Here is a 23,041-nt window from a genome sequence, read left to right as displayed (position 1 = left end):
GCTAGATCAGGGGCCAGCAAACTTTTTCAGCAGGGGGCTGGTCCTCTGTCCCTCAGACCTTGTGGGGGGCCAGACTATATTTTGAAAAAAACATGAATGAATTCCGATGCCCCACAAATAACTCAGAGATGCATTTTAAACAGAAGGACACATTCTACTCATGTAAAAACATGCTGATTCCCGGACCGTCTGCAGGCTGGATCTAGGTGATTGGGCCTGATCCGGCCCCCGGGCCTTAGTTTGCCTACCCATGTGCTAGATGCTGCGTGGTTTTTAACTGTATTTTAATGGCTTCTTTGGGATGTGGGTGGCGCTGTGGGTTAAACCACAGAGCCTAGGACTTGCCAATCAGAAGGTTGGCGGTTCGAATCCCCGCGACGGGGTGAGCTTCCGTTGCTCGGTCCCAGCTCCTGCCAACCTAGCAGTTCAAAAGCACGTCAAAGTGCAAGTCGATAAATAGGTACCGCTCCGGTGGGAAGGTAAACGGCGTTTACGTGCGCTGCTCTGGTTCGCCAGAAGCGGCGTAGTCATGCTGGCCACATGACCTGGAAGCTGTCTGCGGACAAACGCCAGCTCCCTCGGGCTATAGAGCGAGATGAGCGCCGCAACCCCAGAGTCGTCCGCGACTGTACCTAATGGTCAGGGGTACCTTTACCTATAAATGCAATAAATAAAAATATCTGGAGGCCATTGCATCCTAGACATTAATTAGTTGGCATCCCCACAGAATCTTTCTTGAGGGTCTCTGGCAAATAGGAAGATGAGCGTTGTCCCCTACCCCCCCAAAAAAATTTCAAAATTAAACTGGCTAAAGTTAAACGCTCCATAGTCTCAAATGGGTATCAAATCCATTATTTTCCATTGGTGCAGCATGCAAAATTCCAGAGGCCCCTTAGATAAAGGATTAAGATCGGAACTATGATATTGGAAATAAAGGAGAAAAAGCAGGAACAAGAAATAGGAAATTTTCTGCTGACCAGCCAGAACATCGGAAGTCTTTTTTAAAATATATATTTTGGAATGTATAATTGGCTTTATTATTTGAATTAAGATGTGGCAAGATTTGATATTCTATCAACTGTGATGTTATTAATAAAAATTATTTACAAAAAAACGAAAACAAAATTCCAGAGGCCCCTGCCTCCGCCCGGCTCCACCCAGTAAATACGGTAGGGCTGCCCTTGTACCTTCTCGAGCGACGTCACCGCCCCATGCAAATTAGCTGGCGCATGGCGCCCTGGGAAAGCAGGCGGCTCTTCGGCAGGGTTGCTTATATGCCGCTCTGCACAAAGAGCTTTGCCGCGGGAAACGGTGCAGAATGCCGCAGCGGGAGGCGTTTTAATCTCCCGCGAAGAGTTTCCAAGGCAGCTCACTTTTGCGCCACCGTGACCTGAGAGGCTGTGCGCAAAATGGCGGCCCCGGCGTCCCGACGAGCTGGGTATCGTCAGTGAGGTATATCCTTACCTGTTCCTCCTCCGGGAGAACAGAACATGATGAACGGAGAGCGCATGAGACATGATTAGAGTCTCCGCTGGCCGGGGAACAGCAACGCCCCGGCCTGCTCCTTTCTGATTTTTACTGACGATCTTTCACTAATCTCAAGCGTTATAAAAGCAGAATTAACTTTTATTTCTCGATACTTAATTCTAGTGGTTAGCTGTGCAGAGCTTGACTCTGTTTTTCTGATTCCTTGATTGCTCCGGGTTGGACTAGATGAACCTTGGGTGGCCCTTCAACACTTACACTTCTATTTCCGCGTGATTGGTCAACTGAAGTGTCCATCAGTTGCGCGTTGGCCCGCCTACTTCCACCTTCGTCTGCAATTGGTGGGATACGCCTAGCGGAAGACCATTGGCCGCTCTTTCTACACTGGTCCCGCCCCTTCTCTGGTTTCCAGGGTGCGCTGTTTTGCCTGGCGGCCCTCCATCCCTCTTTCGGCTCACGTCTCCCAATGCTTGGTGGTTTCACAAAATGGCCGACATATCCCGCCCTACGTTGCCTCTTCTCGTTTCTGATTGGCCGGCTTTGGAGTGTGGGGGGAGATTGACAAGGTCCTCGTAACCACTAAGCTTGCGCTCGGCCATCTCCCGACTTAACCAATCGGGAGCGAGCATCGTCAAGGGCGCAGGGAAGCAGCCAATCGGTAGCCTTTCCTCTCCTTTGCAAATCCCGCCCCCTTTCCTAACCCTGGAGAGGCGTCGAAACTTGACCAATGGAAAGGGCAGGAGAGGCGCGCGAGAGGCCCTTCCATTAGCCAATGAGAAAACGGGAGACCCGCTCCTTCGGAAGGGGAGGCGGAGCTGCTGGCTTCTGAGAACCAATTAGGAGGCGCGTCTGGAACGCGGCGGCAGCCAATAGGGCTTCGGGAGGGCAGATTTGAAAAGCGAAGGCAAAGGCGTTTTTGCGGCGACGCGGATGGGAGGCTGTTGGCTGGCAGGTAGGGAATCTCGCGGGCCGGTGGGAGAAAAAAGGGGTCGGCGGGGCAGGGACGGGGATCCCCCGTGTCCCCCTTCAGGACTGCGGCTCCCACCCTCCCGGACCTGATGGGAGACTGGGATCCGGTATTGCAAGGAGAGCCACAGGACTGCATGGGGTTGGGTGGATAATGCCTCTGGGTAGATCTCGGGGTAAAATAAATAAATATATATTTTTTAATACCCCGCCCTCCCCAGCCAAGACCTGGCTCAGGGCGGCTAACAACCAATAATAAAAACAAGTTGATTAAAATACAATTTAAAAGATTAAGATACAACATTAAAACAATTAGGGAGCAATCTCATCATGGGAGGAGAAAGGAAAAAGAAAAAGGGGGAGGGAATCCAACTGATTCTGAGCCAAAGGCCAGGTGGAACAACTCTGTCTTACAGGCCCTGCAGAAAGAAATCAGATCCTGCAGGGCCCTGGTCTCATGAGAACAGAGCATTCCACCAGGCCGGAGCCAGTGTTGAAAAGGCCCTGGCTCTGGTTGAGGCTAATCTGACTTCCTTAGGGCCCGGGACCTCTAGGGTGTTGCTATTTATGGACCTTAAGGTCCTCCGTGGGGCATACCGGGAGAGGCGGTCCCATAGGTACAAGGGTTCTAGGCCATGAAGGGCTTAAAGGTCAAAACCAGCACCTTAAATCTGACCATGTACTCCACCGGGAGCCAGTGCAGCTGGAAAAGCACTGGGTGAATATGCTCCCATGGCAGAGACCCTGTGAGGAGCCTCGGTGCAGCATTCTGCACCCGCTGGAGTTTCAGGGACAGCTTCAAGGGCAGCCCCGCGTAGAGCTGGTAAAGGCCCAATCCGCACTATGCATAGGAAAGCAGCTCCATAGAGCTTTAAACAATCATAGATTTCCACCCCCCCCCAATCCTGGGAACTATAGTTTGCTAAGAGTGCTGAGAGATGTTAGGAGACCCCTTCCCCTTCCTGAGTTCCCTGCGAGGAGGGATTGGTTGTTGAATCGCTCTGGGAATTATAGATCTTTTTTTTGGGGGGGGTGTCTCCTAATAACTCAGCAGCACCTTTAGCCAATCTACATTTCCCAGCCCCCCCCCCCCCTGCTTGAAATGGTATGGTGCTGTTTTTAAAAAATGTTTATAGTGCAGACGAGGTGTTTATTCCAGAACAGTGTGCAGAAAGTAGCATCCTATGGTTGCTCCCATTTATATTTGATTCATAAAGTCTATAAACTGCTGGATTGTACCAAAAAACAACAAGAACCCCAAACCCACCCCACCCTCAAAGCAAGAAGGAAAAAGTAGATCACGGGGGGGGGGGATTATTTTGCCATCATACTACTAACTTGGAGGTATGTTTTTTGCTTGTAATTTCTGTAGCACTTCCCCGGGTATGAAATGCTTTTCAACACATGCTTAAGGTAATTGAATTTAACTGTTAGGTCTTGCATTCATAAATGCCACTTTTAGGGATATTTATATATAGTTAGGTATAGGTGATTGAGAACTCTCCTGCAGCTGGAAGGCATGCCATTAAGCACACACTAAATCTGTTCACAGTAATATTTCAGGATGTGAAATAATATTTTTGCCAGGCTTTGTCAGAACCTTTTCTCGAAAATTAATGACTGTATGCACAATGGACTCCATCCCCCTATCCCAAATGAGAGCACACCCAAGGCAAGTCAACAAGTTATCACAAAAATAAAGCTTGCAGGAACATCCCTTCAGGCAATTATATTGCAAGCTGTGACATATGCATGTACCTGTACTCAGGTATTCAATTATTCTGTGCCCACATTAATAATAGTGTGATCAAATATGGAGCATAAACTGGGGCAGCATACATCCTTATTTTTTAACCTGAAAGTTTCATGTGCTGCAAACAACCATTTGTATGTTTAGAAGGAGTAAACAATATTCTTTCTTCCCAGTGCCTTTCTATTATAAATATATGAATGTGCTTAAAGAGTGTGACACTCTTTAAGCTGCCAAACCAAACACAGTAGCAGTGCTTTCAGTAACTCTCAGCTGACAACAGGTGGAGGGATACAAAGGTATTCCCTTGCTACTTTAAAAGAATCAGTCGGTATAGTACAGTGGTGCCTTGGTTTAAGAACACCTTAGTTTATGAACATATTGGATTAAGAACGCTGCAAACCCGGAAGTAGGTGTTTTGGTTTGTGAACTTTACCTTGAAATAAGAACAGGTTTTGCTTCCTGTTGAGGGTGTTCCATTTGTAAATTGTTTTTTTTTTTAATATATAATATTTATTGGAGTTTACAATAAAAATAAATGTAACAGAGATTGTAACAAATATCTTAACAAACTTTCACGTTTTTTTTTTTGACTTCCTCACATCTCCCGCTCCCACTTTCAGCGTTATAACTTTTTACCAGCAATTTGTTAACTTATTTACATTCTTATATCCCTTCTATATATTCATAATCTTATAATTCTCAAAAAGAGTTATATTTTCTCAAATCTCACTTATTTTCTTAAGACATCTAAGTTAGTGGTGCTCAATTTATTTATGATCTAGCATCCTGATTAGCATTCACTCAAATTGCAATGTTTTTGTAAATAGTTCTTAAATTTCTTCCAATCCTCCTCCATCCTCTCTTCTCCCAGGTCACGGATTCTGCCAGTCATCTCAGCTAGTTCCATATAGTCTATCAGTTGCATCTGCCATTCTTCCAGTGTGGGTAGATCTTGAGTTTTCCAGTACTTTGCAAGAAGTATCCTTGCCGCTGTTGTTGCATACATGAAAAATGTCCAATCCTTCTTTACCACCCCTTGGCCGACAATACCCAAAAGAAAGGCCTCTGGTTTCTTAGTGAAGGTATACTTAAATACCTTTTTCAGTTCATTATAAATCATTTCCCAGAACGCCTTCACTTTAGGGCAAGTCCACCAGAGATGGAAGAATGTTCCTTCGGTCTCTTTACATTTCCAACACTTATTATCAGACAGGTGGTAAATTTTTGCAAGTTTGACTGGGGTCATGTACCATCTATATATCATTTTCATTACATTTTCTTTCAAAGCATTACATGCAGTGAATTTCAATCCAGTACTCCACAGCCTTTCCCAGTCCTCAAACATAATATTATACCCAATGTCCTGTGCCCACCTTATCATAGCCGATTTGACCATTTCATCTTGTGTATTCCATTTTAACAGCAAGTTATACATCCTTGAAAGTACCTTAGTCTTTGGTTCTAACAATTCTGTTTCTAGTTTCGATTTCTCCACCTGGAACCCTAGTTTCTTGTCATTTTTAAAAACTTCTTTAATCTGAGCGTAGTGTAACCAGTCTCGCACTTTATCCTTCATTTTCTCCAGACTCTGCAATTTCCAATTGTCTCCATCTTTTTCTAATATTTCCCAATATTTAGGCCATTTGGCCTCCATATTGGGTCTTTTTCGGGCCTTAGCTTCCAAAGGTGAAAGCCACCTTGGAGTTTTATTTTCCAACAAGTCTTTATATTTTGTCCAGACATTAAACAGTGATTTTCTGACAATATGGTTCTTAAAGGCCTTATTTGCTTTAACCTTGTCATACCATAAGTATGCATGCCATCCAAAAGCATTGTTAAACCCTTCCAAATCCAACACGTCAGTGTCTTCAAGAAGTAGCCAATCTTTTAGCCAGCAGAACGCTGCGGCCTCATAATACAACTTTAAATCTGGCAGGGCAAAGCCCCCTCTTTCTTTCGCATCGGTTAATATCTTAAACTTAATTCTGGGCTTTTTGCCCTGCCAGACAAACTTAGAAATATCTCTTTGCCACTTCTGAAAGCACTCCGTCTTGTCCAAAACCTGAAGTGTTTGAAACAAAAACAACATCTTTGGCAATACATTCATCTTAATAGCAGCAATTCGGCCTAACAAAGAAAGTTTCAATTTTGACCAACTATCTAAGTCTCTCTTAATTTCTGCCCAGCATTTTTCATAGTTATCCTTAAATAGACTTAGGTTTTTTGATGTTATGTTTACCCCTAGGTATTTTACTTTTTTAACCACATTAAGTTCTGTCTCTTTCTGAAACCATTCTGACTCTGTATCTGTTAAGTTTTTCCCCAAAACTTTAGTTTTCTGTTTATTCAATTTAAATCCAGCCACCCGACCAAAATCATTAATCAGTTGTAATACTCTTTTCGTACTAGACTCTGGCTCCTGCAAGGTCAGAACCAGGTCATCTGCAAAAGCTTTTAATTTATATTGTTTCTGTCCGACCTGAATTCCTTCCACCAACCGGTCCCCTCTGATCATATTCAATAGCACTTCCAGAACCGAGATAAATAACAAAGGGGAGATAGGGCAACCTTGTCGTGTTCCTTTTTCAATTTTAAATTCCTCTGTAACCACATTGTTAACTATCAGTTTAGCTTTCTGCTCTGAATATATCGCCTCAATCCCATTCTCAAAACCCCGTCCCACTCCCATTTCTTTCAAGTTTCCCATCATAAATTTCCAGGAGATGTTGTCAAAGGCCTTCTCCGCATCTATAAAAATTAAAACTGCTTTTGTGTTTATATCTGTTTGCAAAAGTTCCAAAATGTCAATAATGTTCCTTGTATTAGCAAACAAATGTCTACCTGGGAGAAAGCCTGCCTGGTCCTTATGGATTACTTCATTTAAAACTTTTTTAAGTCTACTTGCCAAAATGTCTGCAAATATTTTGTAATCCACATTTAAAAGAGAGATGGGACGATAGTTCTTAAGTTGTGTCTTTTCAGCTTCCGTCTTTGGTATTAATGTGATAAACGCTTCCTTCCACGACTCCGGTGCCCTCTTCCCCTCCAAAATTTCATTGCTGACCTCCATCAAAGGTTGTATCAAATAGTCTTTTAATGTCTTATAGTACTTGGAGGTCAGCCCATCTGGTCCTGGAGACTTGCCCAGTTGCATGTTCTGAATGGCTTGTTCAATCTCTTGTCGTGTTATTTTGGAATTCAGGATTGTCCTATTTTCTTGTGACAGTTTGGATAGTCCATTTTTTGCCAAAAATTGTTTAATCTCAGCCTCGTCTTGCGGCCCTTGGGTGTATAGTTTTTTGAAGTATCTCTGGAAACACTTTCTAATGTCCACAGGATTCTGAATGTTTTTTCCTTCAATCTCTAAGTTTGTAACCGTATTTAATCTTTGTCTTCTCTTCAACTGCCAAGCTAGCAGTTTTCCACATTTATTCGCCGACTCAAACGTTTTTTGTTTCATTAATTTAACCTTCCATTCTATTTCCTGATTTATCAATTTAGAATATTGTGTTTGATAAAGTTTAATTTCTCTCAGAGTTGGCTGTGACTTCGGATTTAATCTTAACTTCTTCTCTAATTCTTTTATTTTATCCAGGATCTTGTCTTTTTTCTCATTTTGTGTCCTTTTCTTTACGGCATTCTGTTGTATCAAGAATCCCCTCATTACAGCTTTACTTGCGTCCCAGACGATTCTTTTTTCCACCATAGTATTCATATTTATCTCAAAATAGTCCTTCAAAACTTTTTGGGCCTTCTTGGTAATTTCCTGATCTCTGAACAAATTGTCATTCATCTTCCATCTAAAAGAGCCGGTTGGTAGTAGTGTCATATCCATCTTTACTGCATTATGGTCGGAACAGGTCTTTGGGCAGATTTCCACTTTTCTGGCCTTAGGTGCCAGGCCTCTAGATATCCATATTTGGTCGATTCTTGTCCAGGTCAGTTGGGCTTCAGAAAAGAATGTTCCCTCTCTTCCTAGTGGGTTCTTTGTCCTCCAGATGTCAATCAAGTCCATATTGTCTGTCATTTCAAAAAAAGTTTTAGGTAGTCTGCCGTCTTTTGTGACATTTTGACTTTGTGACTTGTCCATGTTAGTTGATACGACCCCATTCATATCTCCCATCATTATGATGTTGTTGTAGTCCAGATAATCCAGCATAGTCTCATGCAGCTTCTTGTAAAATTCCGATTTCCCTTCATTAGGTGCATAGATTCCTAATATCAAGAGTTTCTCTCCTTGATGTTGTATCTCAATTGCCAAAATTCTTCCATGTTCATCTTTGAATAAGAATTTAGGTGACAGGCTCTCTTTCGCATATATCACCACACCTCTCTTCTTCACTTTGTCCGAAGATATAAATTCCTGGCCCAATCTTTTATTTATTAACACTTTTCTGTGGAGCCTTGTCACATGTGTTTCCTGTAGGCAAATAATGTCCAATTGTTCTTTTTTTAATATATGAAATATTTTCTTCCTTTTTTCCGGAATGTTACAACCATTTATATTCCAACTCAACAGTTGCAGAGACATCCTGAATTAATCTGGTTATTTTTCAAGGGGTGGTATCTTGTTCACAGGATCTTCAGGTTCCACAGGTGCTGGTAATGGCGTTGCCCCAGGCCCAGGAGGTAGTTCAATTCCTTTTTGAAGGTCCTCTCCGTATGTAGACAGAAATTTGTCTCTCTCTTCCGATGTTCTAATTTTGACCTTTTTCCCTCTAAAGGTAAAGGATATTCCTTGGGGGAATTCCCACCTAAAAGCAATTGCGTTGCTCCTTAATAATTTAGCAAGTTCAGAATAGGCGGCTCTAAGGTCCAACAGTTGTCTAGGAATATCTTTGTAAATTTCAATTCTTCTGTCCAGAATGTCCAGTGACTTTCCGTAGTGTAGGCCCAAAATCTTGTCCCTTTCCTCCTTTGATCTCAATATTATCAGGCAGTCTCTGGGCCTCTCCTTTTTTATAAATCTTCCAAGCCTGAAGGCTGACACAATTTTAAAATCCTTTTCCTCTAAGTTCCAGAACTTGGAGAATTCTTTGGTTAAAAACTCAGCTAGGTTTCCTTCTTCTGCTTCTTGTAGCGACCTAATCCTCAAATTATTCTCACGATTTCGCAGTTCTATCATAGAGAGATAAATCTGATGTTCCCCAACTTGTTTGATGAGTGGTCTTACCTCTTGTTCTAAATTTTCTAATTTTTGTCTGGTATCCTCAGCCAATTTCCGATTTTCTGCTGTGGCCTCCGTCAACTGTCCAATTGCTTGTGTGTTCTGTGCCACTTGTCCAGTTAATTTATTTAGACATTCTGTATTTTGGTCAATCTTTGCTGTTTGCTCATCTGCTTTCTTGTCCAAAGCTTCCAATTTTTCAAAAATTTTCTCTAAAATAGAAGCAGATGCTCCTGAGGCCATATCTTCCAATTGTAACTGCTCTATTTCTCCCTCTTTTGCCTGTGACAAGGCAACTTCTTCTACTTCTGAAGGCAGAGTAGGTACAGATGATCTACGTGTCTGTGAGGCTGAGGTTAGAGTTGTCAAAGTTGTTTGTCTAACTCTTCCTCTTCTTCTTGTGCCACTCATTCCAACGTTATCTATCAGTCAAGGTCACACTGAGTTATTCCCATGGGAATAGAGAGGCCCAGAGAAAGCAAGCAGCCGGGGAATCGAAAGCAAATGTAAAGTCACTGTTTTAAATCTCCAATCCTCTAGAGGGAGCTTAAAATGTCTTTCAGAGTCAAATTTAATGTCCAAGAACCTTCAAGTACAAATATTTAGCAGAGTTGATATTAATAGTCACTTTGTTTCAAACAGTGCTTACTGGTCTCCAAAAAATGTTTCAAATTAGGAGGTCTAAATACCCTCAGATTGTTGCAAGTTCCAATATACAGTATCCAAATCTGCAATACTGACAGCTCAGTCTCTCAGAGCTCAGGCAGTTCCGGACCCTGGGTTTCACCTTTTAATTGTAATCCAATAAAAGAAGGAAAGTCAAATGCAAATAATAATTCCAAATCATAAACTTGAAATCTTTACTTTAGATTGCAGGTTCAGTGGGTGCTTAGATCAGTAAAATTAAAAGTTCTTTTTTCAGCCTCCACTCCTCCAGCTCTTTGCTTTTTAAAGTTCAATGGCAGCGGAAGACGGACTTCCTGTTTCCACGTCTCTCCGCTCTCAGCCAAGTTCAAATCTTTTAATTCAACTTTTAGTCTCTAATTCAAAGTGATTCAGTCTTTACTCACGAATTAAGTTGGTTTTGATTCCGGATCCAGATTTTACAGGAAAAGGGATCAGCGCTCACCGGCAGCAGCAGCGCGGCTTCGCTCCGCAGATTGCGAAACGGCTCACAGCGCCGCCACCCCCCTCCACGCTCTGGAGCCCCTTACGGGGTTCCTTTGACGTTTGGGAGGTCGCTTCTGGCGCCCACCGAGCCTCAAGACCACAGGCTCTTGCCGCCTGTGGTTTTCCAAAGTGGGTCTCCGCTTCGCCGTAGCGGACGACCCAGTTTCTGCGGAGCCTCCTCTTCCCGGTTAGAAGAGGACCGCCATTGCCGTTCGCGCCGCCCCCGGAAGTCACTGTTCCATTTGTAAATTGAGTCCCCTGCTGCTATGGGAAAGCATGCCTTGGTTTAAGAACGATTTCGTTTAAGAATGGACTTCCGGAACAGATTAAGTTTGTAAACCAAGGTACCACTGTATAGCTGTGGGAGGATGTTGCTACAGGGCGTATTAGAAGGCCAGAATTGAACAATAAAGAATAGAGTCTTTTGAAAACTGAAGTATTGTGCCAATACAATGGTACCTCCGGTTGCGGGTGGGATCCGTTCCGGAGGTCCAGTCGGATCCCGAGGTTTCCACAACCTGAGGACCGCTTCTGCGCATGCGCACGTGACAAAACCCAGTAAAATCCTTCCGGGTTTGACCCGTGCGCATCCCAAAGTTTATGTAACACTCTGGTTACGTAAATGGAGGTACGACTGTATTTTTATGGTGCACACAAAATTAAACATGTATTAACAGTTTCTGTTAAAAGGGTGATATTAACAATGTGTCAGATGTGAATCGCGAATTAGTTCATGCTTTCTGGAAAAATAAATAAGAGGTGTTCCTTTCCCCCCCCTTTTTTTAATGGTGACTGGATGTTCTGATTTGGCGCCCACAATCCATGTCCCAGGAGCCATTTGCCACCTAGATTTCCTAACATTGGTTCAGTTCCACAGCATGATATCTGTTTACCCTTTGCAGAGTGACTCTTGGGATTCAATACTGGAGCTGCGGTAATTTTGGTCACAATCTTTCTGACTTGGTGCTGGACACCAGAGCCGGGCTGTCTCTCCCTCTGAGGATTCTGAGATCCGATGGTCTTTCAGATCATCTTGTGATCCAAGATGGCAAATAAGGAAAATCTGAGCAGTATGTATAGCCTTTCCAAAGTAAGTCTTTGCCTATATCTGCCACTGCTGGGAAAACGATACGTGGGGTGGGAATGTGTCAACTGTTGTGATGGGTGGTGAAGGAATCTTTATTGGGGTGGTGAGTTAAATTGAGTACAGTGGTACCTCGGGTTACAAACTCTGCTAACCCGGAAGTAGTACCTCAGGTTGAGAACTTTGCCCCAGGATGAGAACAAAAATCGCGTGGTGGTGGCAGGAGGCCCCATTAGGGAAAGTGCGTCCCAGGTTAAGAATGGTTTTGGGTTAAGAACGGACCTCTGGAATGAATTAAGTTCGTAACTTGAGGTACCACTGTATGTGTAACAGACAAAAATTGGATGACTAGTCTTTGACCCTATCTTCTGCTCTTGACAAAAGTCCTATCGTGTGTGTGTATGTGTGTGTGTGTGTGTGTGTGTGTCTGGTAGCCTGTGGGCTCTAAATTGTGGCTTTTACTAGTATCACATTTATTAATGGGGCTTCAAATGAAGGTATATAACCAATTATGTGAGGGGGAGCATTCTCCATTATTTTACTTTTCCATGGAAATTTTCCCATTTCATAAGTTCATTGGTAACAGTGGATGGATGTCAGTTGTAAAGACAATACTAGACAAACCCGGCAGTTTCAAAGTTATTTGCTCTGCTGACAAAATACAAGTAATAATAGTAATAATAATAATAATTAATATGTTATTTATACCCCGCCCATCTGGTTGGGTTTCCCTAGACACTCTGGGCAGCTTCCAACAAAAGATTAAAAGTACAAGTACATAAACAAGTTAAATCAGATCACTGGAGTGTTTCAGAAAACCTACTGATAACAAATACACTGACTTTCTGTCTTTGCACACAGGGCTGTGTGTACGTCTTCATTTAAAAACCACGAAATGTGACCTTGAATGGGGCTATTTCTTGATTGCGTTGTCCCTTTCCTGCAGTATCGGGTGAACAACATGACAAGTGCTCAGAGGGTTGCCTGTAAGGATACCAACACTCCATCATCCATCACCCCTTCTGGATCGCTTTTGGCCCACAGAGCTATTTCCAGCAGCACAAAGAAAGGCCCGAAGGATTCGGGTGCCCAGAATATGGGTAAGACCTGGTCTGCTTTGTGGAAATTTTTGGAAATGCCTCTCACTGATCCCTGTGCTGCTGAAATTGCCTCGGATGCACCCCATTGCTTTGGGGTTTTCCCCAGACTGCTTGTCGTAAAGGATGCTGGGGCTTGTGTTGGTCTTGCCGTGTTATAGGATGACTTTGTTTTCTGTTTCCACAGCTGTCGCAGGCAGGGTTCCTATTGAGTCTGGCTCCATGGCTCAGCCGCCAAAGGAAGGCCCTGAGTGAGTTCCCTTGTTACTGGTTTCAGAAAGCTGGCGGTTGCAAATCTGTTTCTGGACTTGGGAATGGGTTGGGGCTAGCCATGTTTATTTACTTACTAAATTTCTACCCCGCTCTTCATCCGAAGATCCCAGAGCAGTTTAAATATAAAAACACAAATTTATACAGGCGTACCTTGGATCCCGAACGCCCTGGAACTCAGACGTTTTGGTTCCCGAACGCCGCAAACCCGGAAGGGATTGTTCTGGTTTCCAAACGTTCTTTTGGAACCCAAACGTCCGACAGGGCTTCCACGGCTTCTGATTGGCAAAACCTATGTGGTGTTTCGCAACTTTCTGACTAGTTGCAGGACCTTAGCCAGACCTAGCAGAATACACGCAGAAAGAAACGGAAGCAATTGGCGACTTGGCTGCAGACAGGATAGACGAAGCAGGAACGAGGATCTTGTAGCTAGGTGTTTATTATATACAGTGGACTATTTACAGGAACAGAACTCAGATCTTTTGCTAGCTCTCTCTCACACAACTCTTACACTGACACACTGAACTCCAGAACTAACACATTCCAGTTAGTAGGCCATGAATTATCACTCCCTTGAGAGAGCTTGACCAATCAGGGAGCTGTCTCCATGCCTCTGTTATCACCAGGAAGACTTACTCCTTCACATGACCTTCTGGCTGTCTGCCAAACCTTAATTGACTCTGTGTGAGTAGCTGCACGTACACAGTTTCCCAACAGGAGCTTCCTGCAGCCAATCAGAAGTTGCGATTTGGCTTTCAAACGTTTTGGAAGTCGAACGGACGTCCAGAACGGATTCCGTTTGACTTCCAAGGTACGACTGTAATATCAAACTGAAACAATATCCTGCCAGTTCGAAAGGCCATAGATTGTTTAATGAGCCAAAGGCCTGGGAGAAGAGGCATGTTTTTGCCTGGTACCTAAAGGTATCTAGTGATGGTGTTAGGAGATTCTCCCTGCAGGGAACAATAGGGTTTCAAGGTGCCTGTCCCCTCCTTGCAACATGAGAAATTCCTCTGGGGTGTCATGCCAGCTAATCTATTTATCCTCCACTCCCTAGGCGCTTATTCAGCATTGATGACTTTGAGATCGGGCGTCCTCTGGGCAAAGGCAAGTTTGGGAACGTCTACCTGGCTCGGGAAAAAGAATCCAAGTTCATTGTGGCACTGAAGGTGCTCTTCAAATCCCAAATGGAGAAGGAGTGCGTGGAACATCAGCTGCGGCGGGAGATTGAAATCCAGTGTCACCTCAGGTACTGCAAAAGACCAAAGGCCTCTGAGCCTCCAAGTTCATAATAGTTTTCACTGTCGGCCTGCTTTGCCCCCTTCCCGTGAGCATCATGGACAAAAACGGCCAAGGAAGTTTTTGGAAAAGATGGAATCTCTTTGGGTGTAGAAGCTGTTGTCCCTAAAATCCTGTCAGTTTCTGGCTGTACAGATGATGTTGTTTGTTAAATTTCTGTCCCTCGCAAAGAGCCGGCAAACGAAAAGAAAAAAAGCAGTGAAAGAATTCTATTAAATTAAAGGTGGTCCCTCAGCTGGCAATTGTGTGGCCCCATGGATCTTCATCCCTTTAATGCAGGGGTCAGCAAACTTTTTCAACAGGGGGCCGGTCCACTGTTCCTCAGACCTTGTGGGGGGCTGGACTATATTTTTTTGGGGGGGAATGAACGAATTCCTATGCCCCACAAAAAACCCAGAGATGCATTTTAAATAAAAGCACTGTAAAAACATGCTGATTCCCGAACTGTCTGCGGGCCAGATTTAGAAGGCGATTGGGCTGGATCCGGCCCCTGGGCCTTAGTTTGCCTACCCATGCTTTAATGTCTCTTTCCTTTGCTGCCACTCCCCAGTCGTCGATTCTAATGCCCCATCCCTTTTCTGCAGCCACCCCAATATCCTGCGCCTTTACAACTACTTCCATGACCGGAAGCGTGTATATCTGATCCTGGAGTATGCCCCTCGTGGGGAGCTCTACAAGGAACTGCAGAAACACCGGCGTTTTGATGAGCAGAGGAGCGCCACGGTGAGCTTGCGCATGACTGTGCCTGGGCTCGGAGGTTAAATAACAGCTTGGGGGCCCTTAAACCTTAAGGTACCACATGCGTTGGCAGAAAGGCGGGAGGATGTTGCCAGGGGATGGGGTGTAGCTCAGCAGGACAGCATTGCCCAAAAATGGTCCCTGGTGGCAGAGAGCCACTGGCTAAATGGTGTACACGAGGCACATCCAGCTCCCAAGAGACTGTGATCTACTCCCAGTATATAAAAAAAACTGGCAGTGATCTACCCACTGGATTGACCAAAGTTGCGAGCTTTTTTGGGGGAGCCTTCACCACAGTTGTTGAGGATCAACTAGGAATGCCCCGCGATCGACTGGTTGAACATACTTGGTGTACATGAACTGTTGATTTAAAGAAAACACCTACATTGAATAAGAGCAATTAACGTACAACCTTGAAAGAGAACACATTATTATTATTATTATTGCTGTTGTTATTAGTAAAAGATAAAGGTACCTGCTCCTGCCAACCTAGCAGTTCAAAAGCACGTCAAAGTGCAAGTAAATAAATAGGTACCACTTCAGCGGGAAGGTAAACGGCGTTTCTGTGCACTGCTCTGGTTCGCCAGAAGCAGCTCAGTCTTGCTGGCCACATGACCCGGAAGCTGTACGCCGGCTCCCTCGGCCACTAAAGCGAGATGAGCGCCACAACCCCAGAGTCAGTCACGACTAGACCTAATGGTCAGGGGTCCCTTCACCTTTACCTAAAGGACCCCTGACAGTTAACTCCAGTCGCAAACGACTCTAGGGTTGCGACGCTCATCTCGCTTTACAGGCCGAGGGAGCCAGCGTTTGTCCACAGGCAGTTTTTCCGGGTCATGTGGCCAGCATGACTAAGCCGCTTCTGGCAAAACCAGAGCAGCGAACAGAAACGCCGTTTACCTTCCCACCAGAGCGGTACCTATTTATCTACTTGAACTTTGACGTGCTTTCAAACTGCTAGGTTGGCAGGAGCAGGGACTGAGCAACGGGAGCTCACCCTGTCGCGGGGATTCGAACCGCCGACTTTCTGATCGGGAAGCCCAAGAGGCTCAGTGGTTTAGACCACAGCGCCACCCGCATCCCTGTTGTTATTGGAAACATTTAAAAACCTATGAGCACGTGTAAATTCATGTGGATGACAAAACTTGGCATTATAACAGACTTGGAAAATCTTTTACCTTGCAGATTTAGCTTACATCCGCAGGGTATATACTACCATCTATACTATTAAGATAATTTCTCTATACTGGCTGCTGTGACTGAGACAGAAGGGAGATTACTATTCCTATTGTTAATAAACACTATAAATTGAGACCATGCTTAACACTCGTGCTGAAATAGAAAAGCCTTTGCCAAGGGCCTGAAGTTCAGGGAAGGGTCTAGCCTAATCTCAGTCTGGAATGGCTACCATGGGGTTGGGTTTTTGGTGGTTATAAGCTGAACATTTGAACCATGGAGGACCATTAATAACCTCCCCTGAAGACCTCCGTCAATGTGCAGAGATCAGTTGGTCTTTAAGGTGTCCTTAAGACTCTAATCTAGCAAATTATATACAAGAATCTTGAACGGGGCCCAGTACCATTTGGGCAGCCAGTGCAAGTTTTAAGAATTGGTGCTGGCAATAGTTTGTTTGCATTAATCAAATCTTGAGGTCACCAGTGCATGAATCATCCTGGCCAGGCTATGCCTGTCCAAGAACGTCCATCGTGGGCACACCAGCTGGAGCTGGCAAAATAATAATAAAAATAAAAATTATTTATACCCCGCCCTCCCTGGCCAGAACCGGTCTCAGGGTGGCTAGCACCAATACAATCACAGTAAAAACAAAAGGGGGGGGGGATCCAATTTAAAATGCAATTTAAAATGCAGCCTCATTTTAAAGTAGCTGATAAATCAAGACCATAAGGGGAGGGAAACATAAGGGTCAGGCTGAGTCCAAACCAAAAGCCAGGCAGAAAAGCTCTGTCTTGCAGGCCCTGCGGAAAGATGTCAAGTCCCGCAGGGCCCTAGTCTCTTGGGACAGAGCGTTCCACCATGTCGGGGCCAGTGCTGAAAAGGCCCTGGCCCTGGTTGAAACCAATCTAACCTCCTTGAGGCTCATGACCTCCAAAGTGTTGTTATTTGTGGACCTTAAGGTCCTCCGCAGGGCATACCAGGAGAGGCGGTCCCGTAGGTACGTGGCTGATCTGTTTGGCTGTCAAAGGAGCAGGGCGGTGGGTTCAAGTCTCTCTCTGATAGCAAGGCACTGGTGTCCCAAGGTGTACGCAACGGACCCTTCTTTGCTTCACCTCTGCAGTACATGGAAGAGCTGGCTGATGCCCTCCTCTACTGTCACAGCAAGAAGGTCATTCACCGGGACATCAAGCCGGAGAACTTGCTTATGGGGCTGAAGGGGGAGCTGAAGATTGCTGATTTCGGCTGGTCCGTGCATGCCCCCTCGCTCAGGTAAGGGGGGCGTCCTTGGTTTGGTTCGCCCTGGTGGTTTGCCCGGGATATCTGAGGCCCTAGTTCTTCACTGCGCTGCCCCAGATCCCTTCAGCTCTTAACCGCCCTTCACCTCCTGCTCTGCCTCAGGAGAAAGACCATGTGTGGGACTATGGACTACCTGCCCCCTGAGATGATTGAAGGCAAACCCCACAACGAGAAGGTCGACCACTGGTGCATCGGGATCCTGTGTTACGAGTTCCTGGTGGGGCACCCGCCCTTCGAGACCGCCTCCGCCCCGGAGACGTATCGCCGCATTGTATCGGTGAGCTTTGCAGTCGGCTTCACAGTTGGCCCACAATTGCCACTCATGACAGCAATTTCCGTGCAGAGTTGCTGGGTTGTGCCAGGAGGGTTCTGCTAGCAACAGGGGGCTCTAGCCCCAAAGGGGATTGTCCCTAGAAGTGGTGCAATAGAGGGGGAAGAGGGGGAGAGGAAGAGACAAAAGCATGAGGCCTGGGAGCTTATGTGGCAGCAGAACTGGTGAAAAGCATAGGGCCAGTTCTTGCGGCTTCAGAATGGAGTGGGCCACCCAGGGTCAGCAACACTGATTACCGTATTTTAACTCAATAAGACACACCTTTTTCCTCCTAAAAAGTAAGGGGAAATGTCTGTGCGTCTTATGAAGCGAATGCTGCATGGAGGAGGGATGTGTAAGCGGCTCCTGTCTGCTTTGCTGCTTTAAAGTGAGCCTCAGAGGAGGGATGGACGGACTCCCCTTCCTTCCCTCCTCTGAGGCTCTGTTTTAAAGCAGCAAAGCGGAGAGGAGCAGTCCGCTTTGCTGCTTTAAAGCGAGCCACGGAGGACGGACGGGAGCCATGGCTCCCCTTCATTCAGAATATTTTTTTTCGTGTTTTCCTCTAAAAACTAGGTGCGTCTTATGGTCAGGTGCGTCTTATGGAGCAAAAAATACGGTGATTGCTTCCTAGCTGGATCTTTGCTGCCCACAACGCAGAACCCACCACTGGGCCTGGCTGCCACTTTCCTCAGGGCTGTAGACACGTATCCTGAATAGGGTACAACCCTTTCATGAGAGCCTAGAGGCACTGCGATGCACACTTCTGGGAAATCATGAGGTTTGGAGCCCATGTGGCTACAGTGTTGGACTTTAAAAGCTGGGAAAACCCAGGCTCCCCCCTCCCACCCTTCAAGCAGGCCTTGGGCCCACCTCTCTAGATCTAGCTTTCCTCGGAGGGTGGGTGTGAGAATGAGGGTGGGTGTGGAGAACGGGGGGCAGCCTTGTGCACATGAAGACCCTTCAAGGTGTTTTGGAGGAAGAGACACATTGAATGAATGAATGAATGAATGTTTATTTGCGTCAGCCATCGGCCATAGCAACAATACAACAATGCAATATATAAAAAACTGAAATAAAAAGTTGATTATATAAAACACACTTTAGGATCCTGAATCAGCAGTCAGATAGTGGACCTTATTCTGATTGCCCCAGCTAAAAACCTTGCAGACTTTGCTTTCATCTGCTCATCTTGATCTGCCAAGAGAAAGGGCACCGTGGCAGTGGGTGGATGACCCGGAATGAACAATAAAAGAGGGGTGATCATCTCATTCCTCAAGTCTTTATGAAGAGTGAAAGCCAGAAGGGCATGTGCCACCGATTTGGGACTGCCATCTCCACAGGGACATAAGCGTTTATCGTGTGGAATGTGTTGGAATCGTCCCTCAAGTACAGCCGAGGGCAGTACATTCAATTTTGCGAGGGTAAAAGTGTGCCTATATTTTGGGATTGCTAGGTTATGCAGGTAGGGTGCCAGAGAGTCGAAATGAGAAGGTGGAAAATAGTCATACCATGGGCAAAATTTCCTTATACATACAACATACCAACTGGCTGAGCACAGGCTGTCTAGCAATAAAGTAGGCAAAAATGAGATCTCCCTTCCACCATGTCTTATGATAATTCAAAATAGGGAAAGCTACCTGAGGAGAGTACAGAGGGAAGTGAGGGGCAGATGGGGCTCGTCCACCTGTGAAAGTAGCCCATCTTGGAGAAGGAAAGCTTGATGCTGTTGTAAACAAAATCTGCTCTTTTTCCGTTATGAGGTATCCAAGAGCCCGTATACTATTGGTAGGAGAAAATAACAAGAGGCCAACCAGAGAATATTGAGAAGCAAAGCAGCTAGTAAGCCTGATCTTTATTGAACTGTTGCAACAGGGTGCTCCCCTCACACGCAGGAGAGGAAGAGGACCCAGAACAAAGGTGTACCTGCCCCTATATAGACATTTTAAATTCCCTGCCCTGGAGCTCCAGACCACCCCTCCATACATCATACATCCATCGCAGAAGGGGTGTAACCCAAGACCCCCCCCCCAAACATCATACCTACATCACAGAAAAGGTGGTCTACAACAGAAATTTGAATGTTGTTGTTTTTCCTGTCTGCCAGGTTATCTGATAATGCCCCATCTGATTCCCTTTCCCGGTAGTCTGTCCATTCCTTTGAGATGGTGGTTACTAAATTCCTGTAACAAGGAAGGGTTTTTTCCCCACCTCCTCCCATTTGGTCCCATTTGGTCAGTTTGGGAGTCAAAATGGTTTCAGGACTGTCTTCCTGTGCTGCTTCAGACATGTGCTTTATATATTTATGTACGTGTTTGCTTGGTACATTTATGAACATTTATTATATAGCTAAGACTTGCCGATCAGGGAGCCCTGACCATTAGGTCCAGTCGTGACCAACTCTGGGGTTGCGGCACTCATCTCGCTTTATTGGCCGGGGGAGCCGGCGTACAGCTTCCGGGTCATGTGGCCAGCAGGACTGAGCCGCTTCTGGCGAACCAGAGCAGCGCACGGAAACACTGTTTACCTTCCCGCCGGAGTGGTACCTATTTATCTACTTGCACTTTGACGTGCTTTCGAACTGCTAGGTTGGCAGGGACAGGGACCGAGCAACGGGAGCTCGCTTGCTTCCTGCCTAAATATGTTACCAATGCAAGTACCAGAGATGTCTTTCCAAGTGTGTGTGTGTGAGAGAGAAATGCGTTCAGAAGCCGAGGAAGCGTTTGTCCCTTGCTAAATCCTCCCATGCCTGCTTTTCTCTGGTTCCTGGTCTTGACTCCCTTTTCTCTCTCTCCCGTACCCCAAATACAGGTAGATCTGAAGTTCCCCCCGTTTGTGACAGAAGGCGCCCGGGACTTGATTTCAAAGCTGCTGCGCCACAACCCGGCTGATCGATTGCCACTTCAGGGTGTAATGGAGCACCCTTGGGTGAAAGCCAACTCGCGGCGGGTGCTGCCTCCTGTCTATAACGCTGGGCCTGTGAACTAGCTGTGAGGAGGGACACATGAGGAGGGACTGGTCATAACCGAGCGATGGCCCAGGAAGAATTTTGGTTTGGTTATGTTTTAAGGTTTTCTTTCAAATGATTGTAGGGTCTTAATTTTTTATTTTTATTTTATTTTTTGCTCCTGGAGGGCCTTGCTGGAAGAACTGCTAGGCGAGTAGCATATTTCTGCCTGCTGGGGGATAAACTTGCCCCTCCAAGCTTCTGGGGGAGCTGGCTTCGATTGCTTCAGAGTCCGTATTGAAAAATGGGTGTTGCTTCAGTTGGAACTGAAGGCCTTTAATCCTTACTCTCCGAAAAGCTCTTTTTAATAGGCCCACAGTCAGCCAGACCGTTCTGAGACATTGATCTTGTGGCATTATCCTACGGAGATGTTTGCGTCTTTAATAAAACTAATATTATTTTTTATATATACTTGATTGGCTGTGCCTCCTCTTCCTTCGTCCAGCTGAAACTTTGGATGGTTATTTCCGATTTCCTCAAAGCGCACAAACAGATGGGTGGGGTTTGGCTTGGCGCTTGACACAGAGGACTCATTGTTATGCTGGGGGCGGTGGCTCGGGCTGAGTGTACATGTACTTTCCTGCCCAGACGCCCCGCCCTGCCATAAACTCTTCCTTTGGACTTTCCAAAAGACAGCGTGGAGAAATTGGTCAGAAGAAGAAAGCAAGGCGTGGATGTTATGCTTGCAGGCCTGTGTTGGTCAGTGCGGGAAAGCAGAGATTTCATGTATGCTGCATGGAGCTTCACGATAGGAGAGAGAATTTCAAGAACTAAAAGCATAAATGGAATATTCAACGGAAAGGGCTAATTCTCACTGAGGGGGTAACATGGCAGTTGCATGTAGTGCCCCAACTGCCTTCTAAAATAAGACATAAAAGGTAGCCAGTGAGGTTGTACAGTGGTACCTCGGGTTAAGTACTTAATTCGTTCCGGAGGTCCATTCTTAACCTGAAACTTTTCTTAACCTGAGGTACCACTTCAGCTAATGGGGCCTCCTGCTGCTGCCGCACCGCTGGAGTACAATTTCTGTTCTCATCCTGAAACACAGTTCTTAACCTGAAGCACTATTTCTGGGTTAGCGGAGTCTGTAACCTGAAGAGCATGTAACCCGAGGTACCACTGTATTTATACCCCACCTTCCCTCCGAGCAGCAGGGCGGTGGACTAAATGTCCCTTGGAGTACGTCCAAATCTACAATACTGTGTTCCTATGACTCCTCGTTTTATTTGTGCAACAACCCTGTGAAGGTACAGTGGTGCCCCGCAAGACGAATGCCTCGCAAGACGAAAAACTCGCTAGACGAAAGGGTTTTGCGTTTTTTGAGTCGTTCCGCAAGACAAATTTCCCTATGGGCTTGCTTCGCTAGACGAAACGTCTTGCGAGTTCTTGTGAGTTTGTTTCCTTTTTCTTTCAGCCGCTAAGCCGCTAATAGCCGTGCTTCGCAAGACGAAAAAACTGCAAGACGAAGAGACTCGCGGAACAGATTAATTTCGTCTTGCGAGGAACCACTGTACATTAGACCGAGAGAGAGTGATTGGCATGGCTGGATGGAATTTGAACCCTGGTCTCCCAGGTCCTAGTCTGGACCTTTCCAAACACGCATCATTTCGCGATGCAGTAATTCCGTTTTACTAGCAAACGAGAGGTTACACTAACCCCTTTCTAGCCCCGGGAGGAGCGGGGAGAACGTTTGCACACCTACACACTGCAACATGACACACAGTTTGGAAAGCTCTGTCCTAGTCCAACACTACACATTATATTCTTGACGAGAGAGAGATAGAGGCTGAAATAAATTGGGACTTCTTTGAGTAGGCACCCTGACATGAGTAGACCTCGGTCGTATACATTCATTTTAGTGCGTTTACTCTCAGAACATGCTGCTTGGTATCTCGATTCTCAAACGTAATCCGTTCCAGAAGACTTCTGAAACGTTCAAAAGCCAAGGCGCAAAGGGCTGTCCACAAATTCAGTTGAAAAAAACCGAAAAACACGCAGCGGAAGCAGTTAGACTTTCAAGGCATGTTTGAAAACAGAAGCATTTACTTTTGGGTTGTCAGCATTCGGGTTCTGAACTGTTCGTCGATGGAGACGTTCGAGAACTGAGGTACCACTGTACAGATCTACAGCAGGTCATTTTGAGACCACCCACCTCCACTAACTGGCTTTTAGGTGTACAATTTTCCCCAAAGATCCTTTGTATTTCAACTTTTCAGCCACTTGGAC

At 45.5% G+C, this 23,041-nt stretch overlaps 1 protein-coding gene and 1 long non-coding RNA gene across 5 annotated transcripts in view; one reads left to right on the top strand and one right to left on the bottom strand.

The window, feature by feature from the left end:
* LOC308462432 overlaps positions 1–23,041 on the bottom strand; it is a 223,256-nt gene that overhangs the window by 176,053 nt on the left and 24,162 nt on the right. The gene's annotated exons all lie outside the window — the stretch shown is intronic.
* Positions 1,721–21,218, top strand: AURKB (aurora kinase B). 4 transcript variants are annotated; one of them, XM_080979909.1, is made up of 10 exons: positions 1,721–2,437; positions 3,824–3,864; positions 11,444–11,631; positions 12,487–12,725; positions 12,910–12,973; positions 14,050–14,241; positions 14,876–15,014; positions 17,326–17,474; positions 17,604–17,778; positions 20,620–21,218. In XM_080979909.1, exons 4-10 carry the CDS (start codon positions 12,533–12,535, stop codon positions 20,794–20,796), a joined length of 1,089 nt encoding a protein of 362 aa, XP_080836035.1. In that variant the 5' UTR covers positions 1,721–2,437; positions 3,824–3,864; positions 11,444–11,631; positions 12,487–12,532; the 3' UTR covers positions 20,797–21,218. The 4 variants fall into 4 exon arrangements, with proteins under 4 accessions (XP_080836035.1, XP_080836032.1, XP_080836034.1 ...); XM_080979906.1 differs by having other exon boundaries at positions 1,723–2,437; positions 12,572–12,725; XM_080979907.1 differs by lacking the exon at positions 1,721–2,437 and adding an exon at positions 2,449–2,561 and having other exon boundaries at positions 12,572–12,725.

The sequence above is a fragment of the Podarcis pityusensis genome (genome assembly GCF_964106645.2).
Source record: "Podarcis pityusensis genome assembly, chromosome: 13".
Taxonomy (NCBI): domain Eukaryota; kingdom Metazoa; phylum Chordata; class Lepidosauria; order Squamata; family Lacertidae; genus Podarcis; species Podarcis pityusensis.
The sequence above is the reverse complement of the archived record's forward strand: the minus strand, read 5'-3'. Positions and strand labels throughout refer to the sequence as shown.

What these genes read in the sequence shown, in the direction of transcription:
- AURKB (XM_080979908.1), top strand. Translation starts at nt 11,587, where the DNA reads ATGGCAAATAAGGAAAATCTGAGCAGTATGTATAGCCTTTCCAAA. An exon ending in GTATGTATAGCCTTTCCAAA is followed by an intron (nt 11,632 to 12,571) that starts GTAAGTCTTTGC and finishes CCTTTCCTGCAG; the next exon opens with TATCGGGTGAACAACATGAC. An exon ending in TTCGGGTGCCCAGAATATGG is followed by an intron (nt 12,726 to 12,909) that starts GTAAGACCTGGT and finishes CTGTTTCCACAG; the next exon opens with CTGTCGCAGGCAGGGTTCCT.